This window comes from Oncorhynchus clarkii, chromosome 11 (assembly GCF_045791955.1).
Source record: "Oncorhynchus clarkii lewisi isolate Uvic-CL-2024 chromosome 11, UVic_Ocla_1.0, whole genome shotgun sequence".
NCBI classification, from domain to species: domain Eukaryota; kingdom Metazoa; phylum Chordata; class Actinopteri; order Salmoniformes; family Salmonidae; genus Oncorhynchus; species Oncorhynchus clarkii.
In genome coordinates, this window is record NC_092157.1 from 15,304,729 (window position 1) to 15,327,228 (window position 22,500).

The 22,500-nt window shown below is 49.4% G+C and overlaps 1 protein-coding gene across 1 annotated transcript in view; it reads left to right on the forward strand.

Annotated features, from left to right (window-relative positions):
- The window catches only part of LOC139420539 (uncharacterized), a 98,979-nt gene that overhangs the window by 8,988 nt on the left and 67,491 nt on the right, over positions 1 to 22,500 (forward strand). The window contains 12 exon segments of the mRNA XM_071170734.1: positions 625 to 663; positions 702 to 740; positions 1,093 to 1,198; positions 1,495 to 1,706; positions 5,395 to 5,519; positions 12,219 to 12,381; positions 12,608 to 12,744; positions 14,030 to 14,201; positions 14,625 to 14,742; positions 14,899 to 15,068; positions 18,762 to 18,909; positions 19,051 to 19,061. Coding sequence (XP_071026835.1) covers positions 625 to 663; positions 702 to 740; positions 1,093 to 1,198; positions 1,495 to 1,706; positions 5,395 to 5,519; positions 12,219 to 12,381; positions 12,608 to 12,744; positions 14,030 to 14,201; positions 14,625 to 14,742; positions 14,899 to 15,068; positions 18,762 to 18,909; positions 19,051 to 19,061 — 1,440 coding nt within the window.

Consider the following 22,500-nt stretch of genomic DNA (forward strand, 5'->3'; position numbering starts at 1 on the left):
GGTAAAGCCAATAAGACATCATCTCTGTTCTCTCTCCCAGGTAAAGCCAATAATACATCTTCTCTGTTCTCTCTCCCAGGTAAAGCCAATAAGACATCTCCTCTGTTCTCTCTCCCAGTTAAAGCCAATAAGACATCATCTCTGTTCTCTCTCCCAGGTAAAGCCAATAGACATCATCGCTGTTCTCTCTCCCAGGTAAAGCCAATAAGACGTCATCTCTGTTCTCTCTCCCAGGTAAAGCCACTTAGACATCTCCTCTGTTCTCTCTCCCAGGTAAAGCCAATAAGACATCATCTCTGTTCTCTCTCCCAGGTAAAGCCAATAGACATCATCTCTGTTCTCTCTCCCAGGTAAAGCCAATAAGACGTCATCTCTGTTCTCTCTCCCAGGTAAAGCCACTTAGACATCTCCTCTGTTCTCTCTCCCAGGTAAAGCCAATAAGACATCATCTCTGTTCTCTCTCCCAGGTAAAGCCAAAATAGACATCATCTCTGTTCTCTCTCCCAGGTAAAGCCAATAAGACATCATCTCTGTTCTCTCTCCCAGGTAAAGCCAATAAGACATCATCTCTGTTCTCTCTCCCAGGTAAAGCCAATAAGACATCATCTCTGTTCTCTCTCCCAGGTAAAGCCAATAAGACATCATCTCTGTTCTCTCTCCCAGGTAAAGCCAATAGACATCATCTCTGTTCTCTCTCCCAGGTAAAGCCAATAAGACATCATCTCTGTTCTCTCTCCCAGGTAAAGCCAATAAGACATCATCTCTGTTCTCTCTCCCAGTTAAAGCCAAAATAGACATCATCTCTGTTCTCTCTCCCAGGTAAAGTGGATAAGATATAATCTCTGTTCTCTCTCCCAGGTAAAGTGGATAAGACATCATCTCTGTTCTCTCTCCCAGGTAAAGTGGATAAGACATCATCTCTGTTCTCTCTCCCAGGTAAAGTGGATAAGACATCATCTCTGTTCTCTCTCCCAGGTAAAGTGGATAAGATATAATCTCTGTTCTCTCGCCCAGGTAAAGTGGATAAGACATCATCTCTGTTCTCTCTCCCAGGTAAAGCCAATAAGACATCTTCTCTGTTCTCTCTCCCAGGTAAAGTGGATAGGGAGCCTAAGGGGAAGTTCAGTGTTCCTGTTCTGGATGTGAAGAGTCGACAGCTGGTCCTGGAGGCCAACCAGACGCTGACGATCCACTGCAGGTGAGTCTCTCTGGAGTCAAAGGTTAGAGGTCAGAGGTGATAGGTGGATGGGGTGGGTGGGTGGGCGGGCAGTCAGTGCAGATCAGTGAGCGCTGGTTGGGGGTCGGGGTGTGTGGGTTGTAGGTTAGTGAAAGGGGTCAAGTGGGAAATGTCAAGATAAAGGAAAGATTGTCTGCCTAGACTTATTCACTGATCAGATTAGCTTTAACATACACCTTCTTATGGTCAGCTTTCAGAAGTTGTGATGCAATGAGAGAGATGGAATGTTTTACAGCAATCTACCTTTCACCAATCAGGGGTCGGTGGGAGCTGTCGTGGGTGTTCCCTGGAGGTGTGGCCAGAGATAAAGAGAGTGTGCAATTAAAGGATTCTCGCTGTGGGAGGCAGAGCCAGCATTACTGCAGCCAACTGATTATTAGCTCAGCCCAGGCCCAGCACACAGGATCGTTCCGGTGTCGGTACAGCCAGCGGACCCGCAGGCAGAGTGCTGTCTACATCTATGTCACAGGTAACATTTAACAACTACCAACTCATTACAGTGTCCTGTACTCCCAAATCCCTGTCAGTGTCACTCTGTCACAAATGATAGAGCTCAGGAAATGGAAATAAGGTTTAGGATATGAAACATCTGTCCACCTCTTTCTCACTGATGGACTCTCTCTGTCTCGCTCTCTCTGTCTCGCTCTCTCTCCCTCTCGCTCGCTCTCTTTCTCAATTACACTTTCTCTCTCACCCTCTCTCTTTATCTCTCCCCCTCTTTCCCTCCCCCCCCTCTCTCTCCCCCCACTCCCTCCCTCTCTCTCTTCCCCATTGATGGTGGTCTCTCTCTCTCTCTCTCTCTCTCTCTCTCTCTCTCTCTCTCTCTCTCTCTCTCTCTCTCTCTCTCTCTCTCTCTATCCCCCCTCTCTGATGGAATGGTCATTGTTTATATGCTTAGGTTAAACAAAACATAGTGTCAGTGGGTGCTGAATACACACCAATACCAGAGAGAAATTTATATCTCAAAACTGTTTGTACCAACAATACATCCTAATGACTCTGGCACAGTTTTCTCAGCCTCCCTCCCTCCCTCCCTCCCTCCCTCCCTCCCTCCCTCCCTCCCTCCCTCCCTCCCTCTACCAGGTCTATATATAAAAGCTTTTTACTTTCGTTTACGTGCTACCTTAGTCCTCGGGGCCAGGAATAGCCCAGCTGCTGAAATGCTCAGGTTTGGGCAGAGTTTCCCAGGGCACCAGGCTTATCTGCTCCCCTCAGCCCTGCTCACAGCATCCTGTGCTTGGGGACGGGAGGAGGCCGCGGGGGGTGGAGGTGGGAGGGGAGCTGGAGGTCTATAGACGGGGGGGTCTCTGGTTCTGTTCAAAGGTGACAGGAGTGGAAGGTGGGAGGGTAAGGGGGGTGAAATAGGATGAAGGCCAGGCAGGATTCATGATTTAGGGACATCCAAGGGCAGAGGAGGCACCTTGACAGCCCTGTCTGCCCCACTCTGCCTTTCCCTGTCCTGGGTAGAGGCTGGCCGGTCATGGAGCTGGGCCAGGGGCCAGAGGAGATAGCGGCACCAGAGGTGCCAGGGTCACAGGGTGGGGCTACGGTTTGGCCAATAGGAGCCCTGGGGCCCATCAATCACTCTAGCTGCCAAGTCCATTAGGCGTCTGACTCCATCACCCGCTCTGCTCTCACTCTACTGCCCCTCTCTGCTCTCTCTACTGCCCATTTCTGCTCTCACCCTCCTGCCCCTCCTGCCCCTCCTGCCTCTTTCTGCTCTCACCCTCCTGCCCCTCCTGCCCCTCCTGCCCCACTCTGCTCTCACCCTCCTGCCCCTGCTGCCCCTCTCTGCTCTCACCCTCCTGCCCCTCCTGCCCCTCTCTGCTCTCACCCTCCTGTCCCTCTCTGCTCTCACCCTCCTGCCCCTCCTACCCCCCTCTGGTCTCACCCTCCTGCCCCTCCTGCCCCTCTCTGCTCTCACCCTCCTGCCCCTCTCTGCTCTCACCCTCCTGCCCCTTTCTGCTCTCACCCTCCTGCCCCTCATGCCCCTCTCTGGTCTCACCCTCCTGCCCCTCCTGCTCCTCTCTGCTCGCACCCTCCTGCCCCTCTCTGCTCTCACCCTCTTGCCCCTCTCTGCTCTCACCCTCCTGCCCCTCTCTGCTCTCACCCTCCTGTCCCTCTCTGCTCTCACCCTCCTGCCCCTCCTACCCCCCTCTGGTCTCACCCTCCTGCCCCTCCTGCCCCTCTCTGCTCTCACCCTCCTGCCCCTCTCTGCTCTCACCCTCCTGCCCCTTTCTGCTCTCACCCTCCTGCCCCTCATGCCCCTCTCTGGTCTCACCCTCCTGCCCCTCCTGCTCCTCTCTGCTCGCACCCTCCTGCCCCTCTCTGCTCTCACCCTCTTGCCCCTCTCTGCTCTCACCCTCCTGCCCCTCTCTGCTCTCACCCTCCTGCCCCTCTTGTCCCTCTCTGCTCTCACCCTCCTGCCCCTCGTGCCCCTCTCTGCTCTCACCCTCCTGTCCCTCTCTGCTCTCACCCTCGTGCCCCTCTTGCCCCTCTCTGGTCTCACCATCCTGCCCCTCCTGCCCCTCTCTGCTCGCAGCCTCCTGCCCTTCTCGGCTCTCACCCTCCTGCCCCTCTCTGCTCTCACCCTCCTGCCCCTCCTGCCCCTCTCTGCTCTCACACTCCTGCCCCTCCTGCCCCTCTCTGCTCTCACACTCCTGTCCCTCTCTGCTCTCACCCTCCTGCCCTCTCCTGCCCATTTCTGGTCTCACCCTCCTGCCCCTCCTGCCCCTCTCTGCTCTCACCCTCCTGCCCCTCCTGCTCCTCTCTGGTCTCACCCTCCTACCCCTCCTGCTCCTCTCTGCTCTAACCCTGCTGCCACTCTCTGCTCTCACCCTCCTGTCCCTCTCTGCTCTCACCCTCCTGCCCTCCTGCCCCTCTCTGCTCTCACCCTCCTGTCCCTCTCTGCTCTCACCCTCCAGCCCCTCCTGCCCCTCTCTGCTCTCACCCTCCTGCCCCTCACGGCTCTCACCCTCATGTCCCTCTCTGCTCTCACCCTCCTTCCCCTCCTGCCCCTCTCTGCTCTCACCCTCGTGCCCCTCCTGCCCCTCTCTGCTCTCACCCTCCTGTCCCTCTCTGCTCTCACCCTCCTGCCCCTCCAGCCCCGCTCTGCTCTCACCCTCCTGCCCCACTCTGCTCTCACCCTCCTGCCCCTCTCTGCTCTTACCCTCCTGCCCGTCTCTGCTTTCACCCTCCTGCCCCTCCTGCCCCTCCTGCCCCTCCTGCCCCTCCTGCCCCTCTCTGCTCTCACCTTCCTGCCCCACTCTGCTCTCGCCCTCCTGCCCCTCAATGCTCTCACCCTCCTGCCCCTCCTGTCCCTCTCTGCTCTCACCCTCCTGCCACTCTCTGCTCTCACCCTCCTGCCCCTCTCTGTTCTCACTATCCCACCCCTCTCTGCTCTCACCCTCCTGCCCCTCTCTGCTCTCACCCTCCTGCCCCTCTCTGCTCTCACCCTCCTGCCCCTCTCTGCTCTCACTATCCTGCCCCTCTCTGCTCTCACTATCCTGCCCCTCTCTGCTCTCACTATCCTGCCCCTCTCTGCTCTTACCCTCCTGCCCCTCTCTGCTCTCACCCTCCTGCCCCTCTCTGCTCTCACCCTCCTGCCCCTCTCTGCTCTCACCCTCCTGCCCCTCTCTGCTCTCACCCTCCTGCCCCTCTCTGCTCTCACTATCCTGCCCCCTCGCTAGCTCCTTCATATGTAATCAAAGCAGCAGGAGGAAGCCCTGCGGTCCAGGCCACTAGTCCTTGGGGTACTTTTGTTCAAATGTTCAGAGATTATACTTTCCTTGAATAACACAGTACAGTAGCTGACAAACAATGAGGTGAGCTCCACCCGCCCACGCCTTTCAATGGCACAGGAATATTAGAGGGTGGGTGTGGAGGGGGTAATGTACCTGGAAGGATCACAGGCTGTTTGATTGCCTCGAAACAATCTGTGTGTGTTTATTGTTGACTCCAGGAGACTATTTGCTGAATGGGTATTAAGTGTGTGTGTGTGTGTGTGTGTGTGTGTGTGTGTGTGTGTGTGTGTGTGTGTGTGTGTGTGTGTGTGTGTGTGTGTGTGTGTGTGTGTGTGTGTGTGTGTGTGTGTGTGTGTGTGTGTGTGTGTGTGTGTGTGTGTGTACCTATCCCTAACCTCAGTGTTGTGGTTTCAGACAGTCAGCGGCCATTTGTGGAGGAGCAGAATAACAGTCCAGACGTGGTGTATATCAAGGAGAGCCAGCCTCTGGTCTTCCCCTGTAGGGTCACCCACCCTGACGCCACTGTGTCATTGGTCAAGGTGAGTTCCCTTCACTATTTCCACTACTAGCACTCCTGACTACATCTTAGAACAAAACACTTCTTTCTGTTTCTCCATCAGCACTCTCATCTGTACACAAGTCACAGTCATGTTGTTTCTGCTAGTACAGATCATTCAACACATTGTTCTTATCTTGGCAACCGTCCTGCCTTGGAGTGTGTGTGTCCGTTTGTTTGTCAGTCTGCGGATGTGTGTGGAAGTGTGTGGATATGTTTGTGAGTGTTGCTGCCTGAGTGGCGAGGGAGTGTACGTAAGTGCAATGAAGTGCAGTGTGTGTGTGTGTATGTTTGTGTCAGTCTGCGGATGTGTGTGGAAGTGTGTTTGTGGCAGCGTCTCAGTGTGTGTGTATGTATGTTTGTGTCAGTCTGCGGATGTGTGTGGAAGTGTGTTTGTGGCAGCGTCTCAGTGTGTGTGTATGTATGTTTGTGTCAGTCTGCGGATGTGTGTGGAAGTGTGTTTGTGGCAACGTCTCAGTGTGTGTGTATGTATGTTTGTGTCAGCCTGCGGATGTGTGTGGAAGTGTGTTTGTGGCAGCGTCTCAGTGTGTGTGTATGTATGTTTGTGGCAGCGTCTCAGTGTGTGTGTATGTATGTTTGTGTCAGTCTGCGGATGTGTGTGGAAGTGTGTTTGTGGCAGCGTCTCAGTGTGTGTGTATGTATGTTTGTGTCAGTCTGCGGATGTGTGTGTGTGTGTGTTTGTGGCAGCGTCTCAGTGTGTGTGTATGTATGTTTGTGGCAGCGTCTCAGTGTGTGTGTATGTATGTGGCAGCGTCTCAGTGTGTGTGTGTGTGTGTGTGTGTGTGTTTGTGGCAGCGTCTCAGTGTGTGTGTGTGATTGTGGCAGCGTCTCAGTGTGTGTGTGTATGTTTGTGGCAGCGTCTCAGTGTGTATGTGTGTTTGTGGCAGCGTCTCAGTGTGTGTGTGTGATTGTGGCAGCGTCTCAGTGTGTATGTGTGTTTGTGGCAGCGTCTCAGTGTGTGTGTGTGTTTGTGGCAGCGTCTCAGTGTGTGTGTATGATTGTGGCAGCGCCTCAGTGTGTGTGTATGTTTGTGGCAGCGTCTCAGTGTGTATGTATGATTGTGACAGCGTCTCAGTGTGTGTGTGTGTGTTTGTGGCAGCGTCTCAGTGTGTGTGTATGTTTGTGGCAGCGTCTCAGTGTGTGTGTATGTTTGTGGCAGCGTCTCCGTGTGTATGTATGATTGTGGCAGCGTCTCAGTGTGTGTGTGTGATTGTGGCAGCGTCTCAGTGTGTGTGTATGTATGTTTGTGGCAGCGTCTCAGTGTGTATGTATGTTTGTGGCAGCGTCTCAGTGTGTATGTATGTTTGTGGCAGCGTCTCAGTGTGTATGTATGTATGTTTGTGGCAGCGTCTCAGTGTGTATGTATGTATGTTTGTGGCAGCGTCTCAGTGTGTATGTATGTGTGATTGTGGCAGCGTCTCAGTGTGTGTGTGTGTGTGTTTGTGGCAGCGTCTCAGTGTGTATGTATGTTTGTGGCAGCGTCTCAGTGCGTATGTGTGTTTGTGGCAGCGTCTCAGTGTGTGTGTATGTTTGTGGCAGCGTCTCAGTGTGTATGTGTGTTTGTGGCAGCGTCTCAGTGTGTGTGTGTGATTGTGGCAGCGTCTCAGTGTGTATGTGTGTTTGTGGCAGCGTCTCAGTGTGTATGTGTGTTTGTGGCAGCGTCTCAGTGTGTGTGTATGTGTGTTTGTGGCAGCGTCTCAGTGTGTGTGTGTGTATGTTTGTGGCAGCGTCTCAGTGTGTGTGTATGTATGTTTGTGGCAGCGTCTCAGTGTGTGTGTATGTATGTTTGTGGCAGCGTCTCAGTGTGTCAGTGATACCTATTTTTTACTGCCATGTTCCGAGTGAGCGGCGCCTGCAGTTTCCTCTGTTGGCACTGTTGTTACCCCCGGAGACAGGACGTGGGGTCTGGAGGGCCCCCTGCCTCCGCCCCCCTCCCCCCCACTCACACACCCCTCACTCCTATCCTCTCCTGGAGGCGATCTGGCTGCCAAACTCCTCCTGATTCCTTAACCAGCCGGCCTTCAGGCCAGAGGACGATGAGGTGCCAGGAGTAATGGGCTGGCCAGGACTGACTGGTGCTAGCAGGGCAAGGCATGCCCCTCAGGCAGATCTGTTAACAGTGGTGTTGTACGTAGGTTGCGTCTTCTATGTGCAGAGACTGCACAGTTTGACCTTTACAATGCAATAACATCCAGGTGAGAGAAATGGGCTACTGGTACTTTATCAGGTGAATGAAGGAATTTCCAAAGAGAGTTTCAGGAAACTGAAAAAGAGCGAAAGAACAAAATGAATCCCTCAGTCATCTCTCCTCTTGTCCCTGCTCTCCCTTCAGGATGTGAGGCGGACCCCGAAACGAAGCGTTGCACAACACACACATTCTCACACACTTCTGTTGGCTCTCTGTGTTTACGTCCTGCTCCTATATCCACACAAACCACACACTTCACTTCTGTTGGCTCTCTGTGTTTACGTCCTGCTCCTATCTCCACACAAACGTCCAGCCTAGAGCCACAAAGGTAATTATTCTAAAAATATCCTCTGTTCTCTCACTCCCTCCATCCGCCCCGGCCTGGCCCAGCATTCCGAGCCTGGAGTCCACTCCACACACAAACACTGTCACACACTCTGCAGTCTTTTTTTCCTGGAAGGATTTTGCACTCTGCTTGGATCTTTAATTTGTTGTCCCACCTCTCAGCAGGGAACAATACCCAGGGGGCCATTCCCTCTCGCTGCCGCCGTGAAGGTGACCCAGTGGGGCGAGGAGTGGAGGCAAGCGGAAGGGGGTAGTGTAGCATGACCTAGGGTTCCAGTCCAGTCCAGTCTCCATCCTGTAGTTACAGGATATGAGCAGATGGACTGGAGTCACGTTCCCACGTCCTTACTTCTCTCTCACCTTGCAACCCACCTGCACCCCCTTCTGACCCCCTTACACCCCCCTACACCCCCCTCCAACCGCCCTCCGTCCCCAACATCCTCTGAATCCTCACCTTCCAGGATTTAGCTACCAGGGGGTGGGGTGGAGGGGGGCACCAAGGGCATTCACAGGGGCCTAACAAGACAGAGGGGACATAGAGGTGTTTACTATAGTGTAGTGTATAAGGCAGAGGAAAATAGGAGGGAAAAGAGGTGTCTTAAGGTTGGACGAAGGATGAGGGGGGCTGTCAGCCAGGTAACACTGGGGATGAGGAGGGCTGTCAGCCAGTTAACACTGGGGATGAGGGGGGCTGTCAGCCAGGTAACACTGGGGATGAGGGGGGCTATCAGCCAGTTAACACTGGGGATGAGGGGGGCTATCAGCCAGGTAACACTGGGGATGAGGGGGGCTATCAGCCAGTTAACACTGGGGATGAGGGGGGCTGTCAGCCAGGTAACACTGGGGATGAGGGGGGCTATCAGCCAGTTAACACTGGGGATGAGGGGGGCTATCAGCCAGTTAACACTGGGGATGAGGGGGGCTATCATCCAGTTAACACTGGGGAGGAGCGGGGCTATCAGCTAGTTAACACTGGGGGTGAAGGGGTGAGGGGGGTATCAGCTAGTTAACACTGGGGGTGGAGGGGTGAGGAGGGCTATCAGCTAGTTAACACTGGAGTTGAAGGGGTGAGGAGGGCTATCAGCTAGTTAACACTGGGGGTGGAGGGGTGAGGAGGGCTATCAGCTAGTTAACCACTGGGGGTGGAGGGGTGAGGAGGGCTATCAGCCAGTTAACACTGGGGGTGGAGGGGTGAGGAGAGCTATCAGCTAGTTAACCACTGGGGGTGGAGGGGTGAGGAGGGCTATCAGCCAGTTAACACTGGGGGTGAAAGGCTATCAGCCAGTTAACACTGAGGGTGAGGGGGGCGAGGTGGAGGGTCCACATGTTCCCCTGAGAGAGGGCTGGATGCTTCCACCATGTCACTGAAACTCTAGTAAACATTTCCTTGAGTCTACCTCCTCCAAGAAAACAACCCTTTTACACAAGACTCTGTCTCTACAGCAACACAAGACTCTGTCTCTACAGTAACACAAGACTCTGTCTACAGTAACACAAGACTCTGTCTCTACAGCAACACAAGACTCTGTCTACAGTAACACAAGACTCTGTCTACAGTAACACAAGACTCTGTCTCTACAGTAACACAAGACTCTGTCTACAGTAACACAAGACTCTGTCTCTACAGTAACACAAGACTCTGTCTACAGTAACACAATACTCTGTATCTACAGTAACACAAGACTCTGTCTCTACAGTAACACAAGACTTTGTCTCTACAGTAACCCAATACTCTGTCTACAGTAACACAAGACTCTGTCTCTACAGTAACACAAGACTCTGTCTCTACAGTAACACAAGACTCTGTCTACAGTAACACAAGACTCTGTCTCTACAGCAACACCAGACTCTGTCTCTACAGTAACACAAGACTCTGTCTACAGTAACACAAGACTCTGTCTCTACAGTAACACAAGACTCTGTCTACAGTAACACAAGACTCTGTCTACAGTAACACAAGACTCTGTCTCTACAGTAACACAAGACTTTGTCTCTACAGTAACACAATACTCTGTCTACAGTAACACAAGACTCTGTCTCTACAGTAACACAAGACTCTGTCTCTACAGTAACACAATACTCTGTCTACAGTAACACAAGACTCTGTCTACAGTAACACAAGACTCTGTCTACAGTAACACAAGACTCTGTCTCTACAGTAACACAAGACTATGTCTACAGTAACACAAGACTCTGTCTCTACAGTAACACAAGACTCGGTCTCTACAGTAACACAAGACTCTCTCTACAGTAACACAAGACTCTGTCTCTACAGTAACACAAGACTCTGTCTACAGTAACACAAGACTCTCTCTACAGCAACACAAGACTCTGTCTACAGTAACACAAGACTCTGTCTACAGTAACACAAGACTCTGTCTCTACAGTAACACAAGACTCTGTCTACAATAACACAAGACTCTGTCTACAGTAACACAAGACTCTGTCTCTACAGCAACACAAGACTCTGTCTCTACAGTAACACAAGACTCTGTCTACAGTAACACAAGACTCTGTCTCTACAGCAACACCAGACTCTGTCTCTACAGTAACACAAGACTCTGTCTCTACAGTAACACAAGACTCTGTCTCTACAGTAACACAAGACTCTGTCTACAGTAACACAAGACTCTGTCTCTACAGTAACACAAGACTCTGTCTCTACAGTAACACAAGACTTTGTCTCTACAGTAACACAATACTCTGTCTACAGTAACACAAGACTCTGTCTCTACAGTAACACAAGACTCTGTCTCTACAGTAACACAATACTCTGTCTACAGTAACACAAGACTCTGTCTACAGTAACACAAGACTCTGTCTACAGTAACACAAGACTCTGTCTCTACAGTAACACAAGACTATGTCTACAGTAACACAAGACTCTGTCTACAGTAACACAAGACTCTGTCTCTACAGTAACACAAGACTTTGTCTCTACAGTAACACAATACTCTGTCTACAGTAACACAAGACTCTGTCTCTACAGTAACACAAGACTCTGTCTCTACAGTAACACAATACTCTGTCTACAGTAACACAAGACTCTGTCTACAGTAACACAAGACTCTGTCTCTACAGTAACACAAGACTCTGTCTACAGTAACACAAGACTCTGTCTACAGTAACACAAGACTCTGTCTCTACAGTAACACAAGACTATGTCTACAGTAACACAAGACTCTGTCTACAGTAACACAAGACTCTGTCTCTACAGTAACACAAGACTTTGTCTCTACAGTAACACAATACTCTGTCTACAGTAACACAAGACTCTGTCTCTACAGTAACACAAGACTCTGTCTCTACAGTAACACAATACTCTGTCTACAGAAACACAATACTCTGTCTACAGTAACACAAGACTCTGTCTACAGTAACACAAGACTCTGTCTACAGTAACACAATACTCTGTCTCCACAGTAACACAAGACTCTGTCTACAGTAACACAAGACTCTGTATCTACAGTAACACAAGACTCTGTCTCTACAGTAACACAATACTTTGTCTCTACAGTAACACAAGACTCTCTCTACAGTAACACAATACTCTCTCTACAGTAACACAAGACTCTCTCTACAGTAACACAATACTCTGTCTACAGTAACACAAGACTATGTCTCTACAGTAACACAAGACTCTGTCTACAGTAACACAAGACTGTTTTTACTCTAACAAGACTCTCTCTACAGTAATACAGATTTTTTCGTAATCGTTTTGTGTTATGCAGTAATAATAATAACATGTGTCTTGCCAATGTGGCCTCATTTGAGTCATTAATGGCCCCCATACTGTTCTGTGTGGATGTGATGTTCATGATTTGCTCAGGAGTTGTGAATGTGTGCAGTGTTGCTTTTGTGTGACTGTAAGTATGGTTGTGTTGTGTTCAGGATGTGGTCATGGTTCTGAATAGCTCATGACATGGCTGGGTTGACTTCATGATTGGTTGGTGGTTGAGTTCACAAAATGGTTGTAGTTGTGTTGGGTTTATGGTGTGGCTGTGGTTGTTGACCATGTTTTCTAATCCCTAAACGGAAACAGATATCTCATTTTGTGTGACATTGATTTTATTAGACTGTTTGTACAGTTGTGGTTGTGGTCATGACCGTGTGTGTTCATGCCTCCAGTTCCCTGACCGTGAGTTGACCCCAGACCAGAGGAACATAGTGTGGAACAGCAGACAGGGCTTCCTCATCCGCAGTCCCACCTACTTCTACATCGGCCTGTTCTCCTGCAAGACCTCTGTCAACGGGACCACACACTCCCTCAGTTACCTCACACACAGACAAGGTGAGCACACACACACAAATGCAGACACATACACACAGACACATACTTACACACATTACACGCACGTGCACACACACTCATACACACTCACACACACACACACTTGCATGACACACCTATAGACCAGGTGAGCACTACCAAGGCCAAGCATCTCAATTGATCTTGCAGATTTTATATATTGCAGCAATTAAACGAGTGTCTCTTCCACTCCCCCTCTCCTCTCCAGTGAATAAGATTATGGAGGTGTATCTGAACAGTACTAGTCCCGTCCAGACTTTACAGGGGGACAGTCTGGCCATCAACTGTACTGTCACTGCAGAGTGGAACAGCAGAGTGTCCATCAGCTGGGACTACCCTGGGCAGGTGAGAAACATATGAAGTACACTAGAATTATGAAGTACACTACAATGAGGTGCACTATGTTATGTAGTACTGTATGTAGAATAACTTTGAAGTATTTATACAGTACCAGTCAAAGTTTGAACACATCTACTCACTTAAGGGTTTTTCTTCATTTAAAAAAACGATAAAATAACACATATGGAATCATGTAGTAACCAAAAAAGTGTTCAACAAATCTAAATATATTTTATATTTGAGATTCTTCAAAGTAGCCACCCTTTTCGTTGATGACAGCTTTGTCAAAGTTCCTGAAATAGATTTGTTTTATGGAATATTCTCAGGCCCATTATCATCAACCATCACTCCTGTGTTCCAATGGCACGTTGTGTTAGCTAATCCAAGTTTATCATTTGAAAAGGCTAATTGATCATTAGAAAACCCTTTTGCAATTACGTTAGCACAGCTGAAAACTGTAGTGATGATTAAAGAAGCAATAAAACTGGCCTTCTTTAGACTAGTTGAGTATCTGGAGCATCAGCATTTGTGGGTTCGATTACAGGCTCAAAATGGCCAGAAACAAATAATTTTCTTCTAAAACTCGTCAGTCTATTCTTGTTCTGAGAAATGAAGGCTATTCCACGTGAGAAATTGCCAAGAAACTGAAGATCTCGTATAACGTTGTGTACTACTCCCTTCACAGAACAGTGCAAACTTGCTCTAACCAGAATAGAAAGAGGAGGGGGAGGCCCCGGTGCACAACTGAACAAGAGGACAAGTTTGATAAACAGACTTGTCCTCATCTGGCAGCTTCATTAAATAGTACCCGCAAAACACCAGTCTCAACGTCAACAGTGAAGAGGCGACTCAGGGATGCTGTAGTACACCTTGTGGAAGGCTACCCAAAACGTTTGACCCAAGTTAAACAATTTAACGGCAATGCTACCAAATACTAATTGAGTGTACGTAAACTTCTGACACACTAGGAATGTGATGAAAGAAATAAAATATTAAATAAATCATTCTCTCTACTATTATTCTGACATTTCACATTCTTAAAATAAAGTGGTGATACTAACTGACCTAAGACAGGGAATGTTTACTAGGATTAAATGTCAGGAATTGTGAAAAACTGAGTTTAAATGTATTTGGCTAAGGTGTATGTAAACTTCCGACTTCAACTGTATATATGTATTACTTAGTAGATAACAACTTCAACATCTGCCTACCTGTTTGGAAGACTTTTACTATCAGAATAATATCTCTCCCTTTCTCTCCGTCTCCCCCCCTCCTCTCTCTCTCCCCTCAGGTAAACCGGGCAGCCATCATTAGTAGGCGTATCATGGCCAGTAAAACTCACATGGTGTTCTACAGTATTCTGTCCATCCCTAAACTCCACCGCTCTGACAGAGGGCTCTATATCTGCCGAGTGACCAGTGGACCGGTCAGCCGAGAGACTAACGTGTCAGTCACAGTCTACGGTGAGTTAAAATAAACGCACTACTTCTCACCTTTGACTACACCCACATCTGTGACAAATTCATTGATGGTTAACACCCCCTTTTACCATAATAATATAAACCACAATCACAGTCTGTGTCACTCTCTGTAATATATCATTAATGCATGATATTCTCTGTGTGTGTATGTGTGTTCGTGCATTTCTGTCTGTCTGTCTGTCTGTCTGTCTGTCTGTCTGTCTGTCTGTCTGTCTGTCTGTCTGCCTGTCTGCCTGCCTGTCTGTCTGTCTGTCTGTCTGTCTGTCTGTCTGTCTGTCTGTCTGTCTGTCTGTCTGTCTGTCTGTCTGTCTGCCTGCCTGCCTGCCTGACTGCCTGCCTGTCTGTCTGTCTGTCTGCCTGCCTGCCTGTCTGCCTGTCTGTTTCTGTGTCTGTGTATCGTCCCAGACCGTCCGTATATCCGTCTGACACCCAGACAAGGGGCTATAGTGGAGGCTCATGCAGGACAGAAGTCCTACCGACTCTCCCCCAAACTACGGGCCTTCCCTGCCCCAGAGATCATCTGGTAAGAACATACAGACTGTCAGCTAACCTGCACACTCTCTTACACCAGCCTACACTATTTGAGGGACAAATACAGATACTGTGTACATTGTATCATTCTTAATTTGATCGTTCTTTAAGTTAATTGAAGAATTTCCTGTATGTTTTTCCGTGTTAGGTTGAAGGATGGGAAGGTAGCAGCAGAACAGTGTTCCCGTTACCATGTGGACGGGAATTCCCTGGTGATCCGGGATGTGGCGAAGGAGGATGCAGGGAAGTACACTATCCTGGTGGGAATCCAGGAGCACAGACTCTACCAGAACCTAACGCTCTCTCTGGTGGTCAACGGTGAGGACCAAGTCTTCCCTCCTCTCTTTACTCTCCATCGCTTTCTCCTCTTTTTCCTCTTCATACAACCCTCTCTTTTGCTCTGTGCCCACTTTGTGTCTCCAACCCATTATTCTGTTCCACATTGTCCCCTCTTGCTTTACTCATTCTCACCCTTTTATCTCTTTCTCCAGCGCTCTTTTATTTGTTATTTTTCTCTCTCTTCTTCTCAACCTTCCTCTTTCCTTCACACTCTCTTTCTGTGCTCATGGTCTGTCCTCTCTCACTCTCTGTGCTCATGGTCTGTCCTCTCTCTCTCTCTCTCTCTCTCTCTCTCTCTCTCTCTCTCTCTCTCTCTCGCTCTCTCTCTCTCACTGTGCTCATGGTCTGTCCTCTCTCACTCTCTGTGCTCATGGTCTGTCCTCTCTCTCTCTCTCTCTCTCTCTCTCTCTCTCTCTCTCTCTCTCTCTCTCTCTCTCTCTCTCTCTCTCTGTGCTCATGGTCTGTCCTCTCTCCCTCTCTGTGCTCATGGTCTGTCCTCTCTCCCTCTGTGCTCATAGTCTGTCCTCTCTCTCCCTCTCTGTGCTCATGGTATGTCCTCTCTCTCTCTGTGCTCATGGTCTGTCTCTCTCTCTCTCTCTCTCTCTCTCTCTCTCTCTCTCTCTCTCTCTCTCTCTCTCTCTCTCTCTCTCTCTCTCTGTGCTCATGGTCTGTCCTCTCTCTCTCCCTCTCTGTGCTCATGGTCTGTCCTCTCTCTCTCTGTGCTCATGGTCTGTCTTCTCTCCCTCTCTGTGCTCATGGTCTGTCCTCTCTCTCTCCCTCTGTGCTCATGGTCTGTCCTCTCTCTCTCACTGTGCTCAATGGTCTGTCCTTTCTCTCTCTCCCTCTCTGTGCTCATGGCCTGTCCTCTCTCTCTCTGTGCTCATGGTCTGTCCTCTCTATCTCTCCCTCTCTGTGCTCATGGTCTGTCCTCTCTCTCTCCCTCGCTGTGCTCATGGTCTGTCTTCTCTCTCTCTCCCTCTGTGCGCATGGTCTGTACTCTCTCTCTCTCTGTGTTCATGGTCTGTCCTCTCTCGCTCTCCCTCTCTGTGCTCATGGTCTGTCCTCTCTCTCTCTCCCTCTCTGTGCTCATGGTCTGTCCTCTCTCTCTCCCCCTCTCTGTGCTCATGGTCTGTCCTCTCTCTCTCTCTGTGCTCATGGTCTGTCCTCTCTCGCTGTGCTCATGGTCTGTCCTATCTCTCTCTGTGCTCAAGGTCTGTCCTCTCTCTCTCTCTGTGCTCATGGTCTGTCCTCTCTCGCTGTGCTCATGGTCTGTCCTATCTCTCTCTGTGCTCATGGTCTGTCCTCTCTCTCTCTCCCTCTGTGCGCATGGTCTGTCCTCTCTCTCTCTCTGTGTTCATGGTCTGTCCTCTCTCGCTCTCCCTCTCTGTGCTCATGGTCTGTCCTCTCTCTCTCTCCCTCTCTGTGCTCATGGTCTGTCCTCTCTCTCTCCCCCTCTCTGTGCTCATGGTCTGTCCTCTCTCTCTCTCTCTGTGCTCATGGTCTGTCCTCTCTCGCTGTGCTCATGGTCTGTCCTATCTCTCTCTGTGCTCATGGTCTGCCCTCTCTCTCTCTCTGTGTTCATGGTCTGTCCTCTCTCGCTCTCCCTCTCTGTGCTCATGGTCTGTCCTCTCTCTCTCTCCCTCTCTGTGCTCATGGTCTGTCCTCTCTCTCTCCCCCTCTCTGTGCTCATGGTCTGTCCTCTCTCTCTCTCTCTGTGCTCATGGTCTGTCCTCTCTCGCTGTGCTCATGGTCTGTCCTATCTCTCTCTGTGCTCATGGTCTGTCCTCTCTCTCTCTCCCTCTCTGTGCTCATGGTCTGTCCTCTCTCTCTCTCTCTCTCTCTCTCTCTCTCTCTCTCTCTCTCTCTCTCTCTCTCTCTCTCTGTGCTCATGGTCTGTCCTCTCTCTCTCCCCCTCTCTGTGCTCATGGTCTGTCCTCTCTCTCTCTCTCTCTCTGTGCTCATGGCCTGTCCTCTCTCTCTCCCCCTCTCTGTGCTCATGGTCTGTCCTCCCTCTCTCTCTCTCTCTCTCTCTCTCTCTCTCTCTCTCTCTCTCTCTCTCTCTCTCTCTCTCTCTCTCTCTCTCTCTCTGTGCTCATGGTCTATCCTCTCTCTCTCCCCCTCTCTGTGCTCATGGTCTGTCCTCTCTCTCTCTCTCTCTCTCTGTGCTCATGGCCTGTCCTCTCTCTCTCCCCCTCTCTGTGCTCATGGTCTCCTCCTCTCTCTCTCTCTCTCTCTCTCTCTCTCTCTCTCTCTCTCTCTCTCTCTCTCTCTCTCTCTCTCTCTCTCTGTGCTCATGGTCTGTCCTCTCTCCCTCTCTGTGCTCATGGTCTGTCCTCTCTCCCTCTCTGTGCTCATGGTCTGTCCTCTCTCCCTCTCTGTGCTCATGGTCTGTCCTCTCTCTCTCTCCCTTTCTGTGCTCATGGTCTGTCCTCTCTCTCTCTCTCTCTCTCTCTCTCTCTCTCTCTCTCTCTCTCTCTCTCTCTCTCGTTCTCTGTGCTCATGGTCTGTCCTCTCTCTCCCTGTGCTCATGGTCTGTCCTCTCTCTCTCCCCCTCTCTGTGCTCATGGTCTGTCCTCTCTCTCCCTGTGCTCATGGTCTGTCCTCTCTCTCTCTCCCCCTCTCTGTGCTCATGGTCTGTCCTCTCTCCCTCTCTGTGCTCATGGTCTGTTGATAGTGATGCGTAGTTTATCCCCCATGGGGCAGGTGGGTTTAGGGTCTTTTAACATTGTGTGGATGAAGGGCGTGTGGGTGTCGGCCTGGTTGAATAAAGAGAAAACAATGCATTAAAAATCCATAAATGTATCCTTCTTGTGCAATTCATATCAGAAAAGGTTCATGTCGATCCACTGAGGGGAAAATGACAATGTCAGAGTTAATTCAATAAGAGAAAAGCTGCGAAATAGAGAGTTGAAAATAACTAGAAGGAGGGCCAGAACAGTAGTCTACTGTTTGGGAAAGATTAGGTGAAGTGGTAAAAGAAGATGATAGCAGTGGTAACTATGTTATGTGTGATGATTGTGAGGCGCTATACAAATTCAACATTCACAGGACGGGGACTTCAAAATGGCCCGTCAAGGAACTGTACTGTTCAGATGGGTTAATCGGAGGTGTTATCTTTATCAGCATCATCAGAGCTAATGGTATTTCAACCACATAAAATCTGCATCCAAGCTGAAATCTTATCAAAAAAACATGTTGGGTTGTTTTAACAGCTTTTCATTTCCTTAAAACTGTCAAACCTGTTTTTTTGTGTGCATTTTATGAAGTGCCTTTGAACGGGGTACGGTAGTAGGAGCCAGGCGCCTCGTTTTGTGTCAAGAACATGCTACACTGCTGGGGTTTTCACAGTTTGTGTGTATCAAGAATGGTCCACCAGCCAAAGGACATCCAGCCAACTTAACACAACTGCGTGAAGCATTGGAGTCAACATGGGCCAGCATCCCTGTGGAACGATTTCGATACCTTGTGGAGTCCACGCCCTGACAAATTGAGCTGATTCTGAGGGGGAAAAAGGGGGTGGGTTGCAACTCAATATTAGGAAGGTGTTCTTAATATTTTCTACACTCAGTGTATAGTCGGCTGGTTGCGGATGGATTATTAGCAATTGCGGGTGGGTGAACAAACAGCAGACCCGTACACCACTAGTCTGTGTCTCTGTCTGTTTTCCTCCAGTGAGTCCTGGGATAGGGGAGAAGGCGGTGTCCTTGCAGGACCCAGGTAGTGTCCCGCAGGGCAGCAGACAAGCCCTGCACTGCAGCTCCCACGGAGTCCCCCCTCCTCACATCGCCTGGCTCTGGCACCCCTGCCCCCCCAAAGGCCTGTAAGTACATCTGGTGCTCACATTGTCACCCACAGTAGCACAGAAACACACGTCTTCCTAAAGGTGTGGAAGTTCTCCTTTACATTACATACGTCATGTATTTTAGTCATATTGTTCTTAACTTAGAACTGGGACAGAAAGGTGTCTGTGTCTATAATATGAGGGCCTGTTTTAGGGTGTGAACGGAGAATGTCTGTGTCTATAATATGAGGGCCTGTTTTAGGGTGTGAATGGAGAATGTCTGTGTCTATAATATGAGGGCCTGTTTTAGGGTGTGAACGGAGAATGTCTGTGTCTATAATATGAGGGCCTGTTTTAGGGTGTGAATGGAGAATGTCTGTGTCTATAATATGAGGGCCTGTTTTAGGGTGTGAATGGAGAATGTCTGTGTCTATAATATGAGGGCCTGTTTTAGGGTGTGAATGGAGAATGTCTGTGTCTATAATATGAGGGCCTGTTTTAGGGTGTGAATGGAGAATGTCTGTGACTATAATATGAGGGCCTGTTTTAGGGTGTGAATGGAGAATGTCTGTGTCTATAATATGAGGGCCTGTTTTAGGGTGTGAATGGAGAATGTCTGTGTCTATAATATGAGGGCCTGTTTTAGGGTGTGAATGGAGAATGTCTGTGTCTATAATATGAGGGCCTGTTTTAGGGTGTGAATGGAGAATGTCTGTGACTATAATATGAGGGCCTGTTTTAGGGTGTGAATGGAGAATGTCTGTGAGTTTGTTTGTGAAGGGAGACATGTTTGGTCTATTTCAGCATGTGTTCAGACAGGGTTTCCTCTTTGCAACCAGAACAGATGCCTTTTGAAGCCTTTCATGTCTGTGAGTGTGTGAATGTGTGTGTGTCTGTGTGTCTGTGTGTCTGTGTGTTTCATCATGTCTTTGTCTGAGTCTATTACCATATGTTTCTGTCACTGCCTATATGTTACCTTGTCCATATCCGTGTGTATACGTCTGTCCGTCCGTGTGTGTGCCTGGTACATTCCCAGACACAGTACAGTGTAGCTCAGACTTCAAGAGCAGAGTAGTAAAAGCCCACTTCAATAGAGGCCTGTTCTGTGTTCTCAGTCACTTAAATAGAGGCCTGTTCTGTGTTCTCAGTCACTTAAATAGAGGCCTGTTCTGTGTTCTCAGTCACTTAAATAGAGGCCTGTTCTGTGTTCTCAGTCACTTAAATAGAGGCCTGTTCTGTGTTCTCAGTCACTTCGATAGAGGCCTGTTCTGTGTTCTCAGTCACTTAAATAGAGGCCTGTTCTGTGTTCTCAATCACTTCAATAGATGCCTGTTCTGTGTTCTCAGTCACTTAAATAGAGGCCTGTTCTGTGTTCTCAGTCACTTAAATAGAGGCCTGTTCTGTGTTCTCAGTCACTTAAATAGAGGCCTGTTCTGTGTTCTCAGTCACTTAAATAGAGGCCTGTTCTGTGTTCTCAGTCAAGATTGGTTGTTTTCTAAATCAAACACTATGATTTAATGAACTTCCTGTCCTGAACGCAGGGTGAGATGTTTATTATTGTGATTGCGCAATGGATTCTTTGATGCCTTTTCTAATATGACACACACACACTTTCAAACCACTCTCACAAAACACACACTCATACACTGACACACACACATTTTTTTAAAGGTCTTTTAAGAAACGGCCCTGCCCAACAATCAGCAATGATATTCCAACACACACACTGATCTTACCATACACACATTTTTAAGTTCTCATGAGAAGTGGCCCTGCCCAGCAATCAACTGTCATTGACACACACACACACACACACACACACACACACACACACACACACACACACACACACACTTGGCAAAAACATGACTTGGGTTGGTCTTGGAGGTCAGACACTATTGTGTTGGTTGTGTTTAGGTCAAAGAGGTTAACCGTTACCTGAACATCATGGCTTCCAGACCAAGCTACCGCCCATGTTATATTCCCCTACTGAGACACACTGTGACATCACTGTGTACTTGACATTTCACACCAGCATACACACACACACACACACACACACACACACACACACACACACACACACACACACACACACACACACACACACACACACACACACACACTGCCTACTTCCAATGCTTGTGGAAAGTCTTTATCGTCACATCTCCACAGTAAATTGCCATAGCAACATCACATAACTTCACTGAACCAATGAGCAGTGACTCGTGCTCCTACCTCAACATGGATGGCTTTACCTGGTAAAACTCTGGTAGAAATTACATTTTCAATGATTATGAATTGGCAAGCCAGCCAGGAGAAAGTGTGACACCTCACAGTCCAGAAAGGTCTAACGAGGCTTACACAGCCTAACAAGAAGATGCCTTCTGTGCACAGAGGAGCTGTGACAACTCATCAATTATAGCCTATGTTGAGTCTTGCATGCATACTGATACTCCCCGTTGGCCACTCTCACTACCTGCAAAGAGTGATCCATTTAAGTTGCTTTCATTACAAATTAGGTATTCAGACAGGTGAAAGAGATTTGGGGTTCAGACTTGTGTAATGAGATTTCTTTGAATGTGATTTCCTTATTGTTTGTTTACTGTAAAGCAGTGAGAGCTCCAGCATTCTGTTCTTGTTATAGAGTTCTAGAGTAATGATTCAGAATGTGAATAGATTCTGATTCGCCCTGACCAGGCCCTTGTTCTTTGTAGCTCTGGCGGAACACGGGCCTGATGCCGCGCCGGAGGAGGCCCAGCGACAGTGGGCCAGGCTGGGCCAGGCTGATAGGGACCTGGGTCCTCAGGGTAGGGTGTGGGTCTAGAGCCTGTTTCTGGCCCTGGATCCTTGGACCTGGGTCTGGGGCCTGGATTCACCCTTATGTCCTAGGTCTGGGTCCTTGGTGCTGGATGTGTCCCTGGGTCCAGTCGTGGATCCTTGGTCTTGTCCTGGGCCCTGGGAACCGCAGCGCTCTTATCTGGCCCGGGCAGGAGGCTCGCCGGGTTTCCTGTGCGAAAATCAGAGCGCTTTTCCTCTCCTTGTTTGGCTTCCTCCCCGACGCGAGACGCTTCCCAGCAGCGTGATTGTCCCTCCGTCTTCAAACGTGGCAGAGTCCTGCTTCCTCAAGGGCTTGATCTATTCTTGAGACCCCCCCTCCCCTCCTCATTCCTCCCTCCCCTGGCCTTCCCCCCCTCGCCAGCTCTGCCCCTCATCCCCAAACCTTCGTTTCACTTCATTAAAATATCCCCCCACCACACCACCACCACCACCATCACCCCCTCCACCACACTCAGCAAGGCTGTTCCCAAGGCAGCCGGCACCTTCAATGACAGACATTACAGCCACCTAGCGACCCCACATTGGTGCTCTCTGGGATCTTGGGGTTGGAGGGCAGGGGGGGGGCAGGACAGTGACCTGGTACACTGTTGAAGAGGAGGATGAGGAAGAAGAGGAGTATGAGGTCACACCACACTGAGGACAATGATCTGATCTGCTTTTAATGGTTATTATTCTATTTATTTATTTCCCCTTCCCCAGGTTGCATTTTTACACCCCTTTTCTGGCTTCTTCTTTTTTTTTTACATTGTTACTTTTCTCAGACATTTTGAGCCAGAAAGAAGTGCCCTT